Here is a 2,611-nt window from a genome sequence, read left to right as displayed (position 1 = left end):
CGCCAACTCTTGGTCTACTCTTTTACCAACGAATAGTGGTATTGACCATCACTTTATAATGCCCCCATGGCTGAAAGGGTGCGCATGTTTGGTATGACGGGGCCTCGAACCTGCGACCCCCAGATTGCGAGTCGAGCCCCCTAACCACCTGGCCATGCTGGGCCCAACAGAAATATACTAAAATCTAGAAAAGTTAAAATTTAGCTTCATGCTAAACTTACCAATGCTGAGAGCAGTCAGCGATGCCATATAAAACTGTTTGTAGCCTCGTGGCTCTGGTGAAGCTTGGAAGTCAAAAAAACTTACAAGAACTGCCTGGCAAAATAACAATAAATCTTTTACTAAGAAGAATGAAAACATTATTGGATTACAAAAATATTTTTTATAAATATGTACACTGCTTAATACATTTCAAAAATACAGATTTTTGTTTTATATTAATCATAAATTAATCTTTAATACCAATGACAAAGATATTCCACAATGGTTTTGAAGGAAGACGTGATATGTATGAATCTTCCAAAATCTTAATATCAATAGAAGAATATAAATATTCAGTAATTCATTGGTCATGAAAAAATAACAAAATAAGAATAAAAAATAATTAATATCAGAATAATTAATTACTTTTATTTTATAAATTAAAGCAAATACTAATATGAAGCATTCCTAAACTACAATTTTCAGTTTTAATTTTGTATTGGGAGGGGGGGGGAGGAATGCTGAAATTTTCCTTTTAATTTTTTTTATTCATCAATTTGTGTAAAGTGCATCTAATTTTCACTGGTATTTGGAACTTTAATAAGTTAACCTACTTGTAATGAAGAGGAAAAAAAGAAAATAAGTTTAAAAATTCAATTCTCTAAACAAATGAAAATCAGTTTCAATAAATTATAAAATGATTTACCATTAGTTAAATAAGCATAATACAATGCAGTGGTTTTCAAACTGTGTTACATAGAATCCCAGTGTTCTGCAAAGGGTCATATAATACAATGCAGTGGTTTTCAAACTGTGTTACACAGAATCCCAGTGTTCTGCAAAGGGTCATATAATACAATGCAGTGGTTTTCAAACTGTGTTACATAGAATCCCAGTGTTCTGCAAAGGGTCATATAATACAATGCAGTGGTTTTCAAACTGTGTTACACAGAATCCCAGTGTTCTGCAAAGGGTCATATAATACAATGCAGTGGTTTTCAAACTGTGTTACACAGAATCCCAGTGTTCTGCAAAGGGTCATATAATACAATGCAATGGTTTTCAAACTGTGTTACACAGAATCCCAGTGTTCTGCAAAGGGTCATATAATACAATGCAGTGTTTTTCAAACTGTGTTACATAGAATCCCAGTGTTCTGCAGAGGGTCATATAATACAATGCAGTGGTTTTCAAACTGTGTTACATAGAATCCTAGTGTTCTACAAAGGGTCATATAATACAATGCAGTGGTTTTCAAACTGTGTTACATAGAATCCTAGTGTTCTACAAAGGGTCATATAATACAATGCAGTGTTTTTCAAACTGTGTTACATAGAATCCCAGTGTTCTGCAGAGGGTCATATAATACAATGCAGTGGTTTTCAAACTGTGTTACATAGAATCCCAGTGTTCTGCAAAGGGTCATCAGGGGTTCCCCACAATGATAACAGGTAATGGCATTTTTTTTCAATCACTGTGTGCTGACCCATCAGGAACCAAATGTATTTTTAAAAATCATTTGATATTCAGTCTTCTACATGCAGTTACATTAACAATACTGTTACGAACTTGGTCATTTTCAGCTAGGCTAGGCTTTAACGATAGGTTAATGGTTGGAGTTCTATGATAAAAAGAATGGAATAAAGGAGTTCCATGGTTTCATTAAGTTCCAAAGCCATTGATATAATGTCTTCTTTAAGAGGAATTAAGGTACATCACCAAAACTGGAACATCATATGATACATTATGAAAAATCTGGATATAAATGTTATTTCTTTAGATGTGTATTAAAGCTGCCTAGGGTTATTGTGAATTATAATATATTTTTGGCCACCTACTCCGAAGGGCAGCTGCTACTAAAACAAAGCACTCTGAACAAGCTGAAAGAAAAGACAGTACCAACAAAAATATTACATGATCAAACTACTTGATGACCCAATAAATCAATGGAATAAACAAATAGTACTTCTGAAACATTCCTACACTGATAAGGTAAAGAAACTGGGTCAAGAGTGAGAAGTTAACAGAATGAATAAACAGCCACATGCCAAATAGCCTGGTTAGGAACAGTATGTATCTAGTTATTATACTGCCTTAACTAGAATGGCAGTTTGACAGAACAGGTAGAAAAACCTTGGTTGGATACAAGTAAGGTCTTCTTTTAGTTAGGTTACCCAGGATGGCAGTTTGATAGAACAGGTAGAAAAACCTTGGTTGGATACAAGTAAGGTCTTCTTTTAGTTAGGTTACCCAGGATGGCAGTTTGATAGAACAGGTAGAAAAACCATGGTTGGATACAAGTAAGGTTTTCTTTTAGTTAGGTTGCCCAGGATGGCAGTTTGATAGAACAGGTAGAAAAACCTTGGTTGGATACAAGTAAGGTTTTCTTTTAGTTAGGTTGCCCAGGATG

At 34.5% G+C, this 2,611-nt stretch overlaps 1 protein-coding gene across 3 annotated transcripts in view; it reads right to left on the bottom strand.

The window, feature by feature from the left end:
* Window positions 1-2,611, bottom strand: part of LOC106468111 (thioredoxin domain-containing protein 11-like) — a 41,290-nt gene that overhangs the window by 23,963 nt on the left and 14,716 nt on the right. For all 3 annotated transcript variants that reach the window (XR_002612554.1, XM_013928524.2, XM_022396410.1), the window contains exon 4: window positions 222-315. Coding sequence is in view for 2 of the 3 variants with exons in the window: in XM_013928524.2 (XP_013783978.1) it covers window positions 222-315 (94 nt within the window). In the remaining variant the exon portion in view is untranslated. The remainder of the gene's footprint in view (window positions 1-221; window positions 316-2,611) is intronic.

The sequence above is a fragment of the Limulus polyphemus genome, unplaced genomic scaffold (genome assembly GCF_000517525.1).
Source record: "Limulus polyphemus unplaced genomic scaffold, Limulus_polyphemus-2.1.2 Scaffold2877, whole genome shotgun sequence".
In the NCBI taxonomy this organism is placed as follows: Eukaryota; Metazoa; Arthropoda; class Merostomata; order Xiphosura; family Limulidae; genus Limulus; species Limulus polyphemus.
Note: the sequence above shows the minus strand (reverse complement) of the source record. Positions and strands in the feature narration are given on the sequence as shown.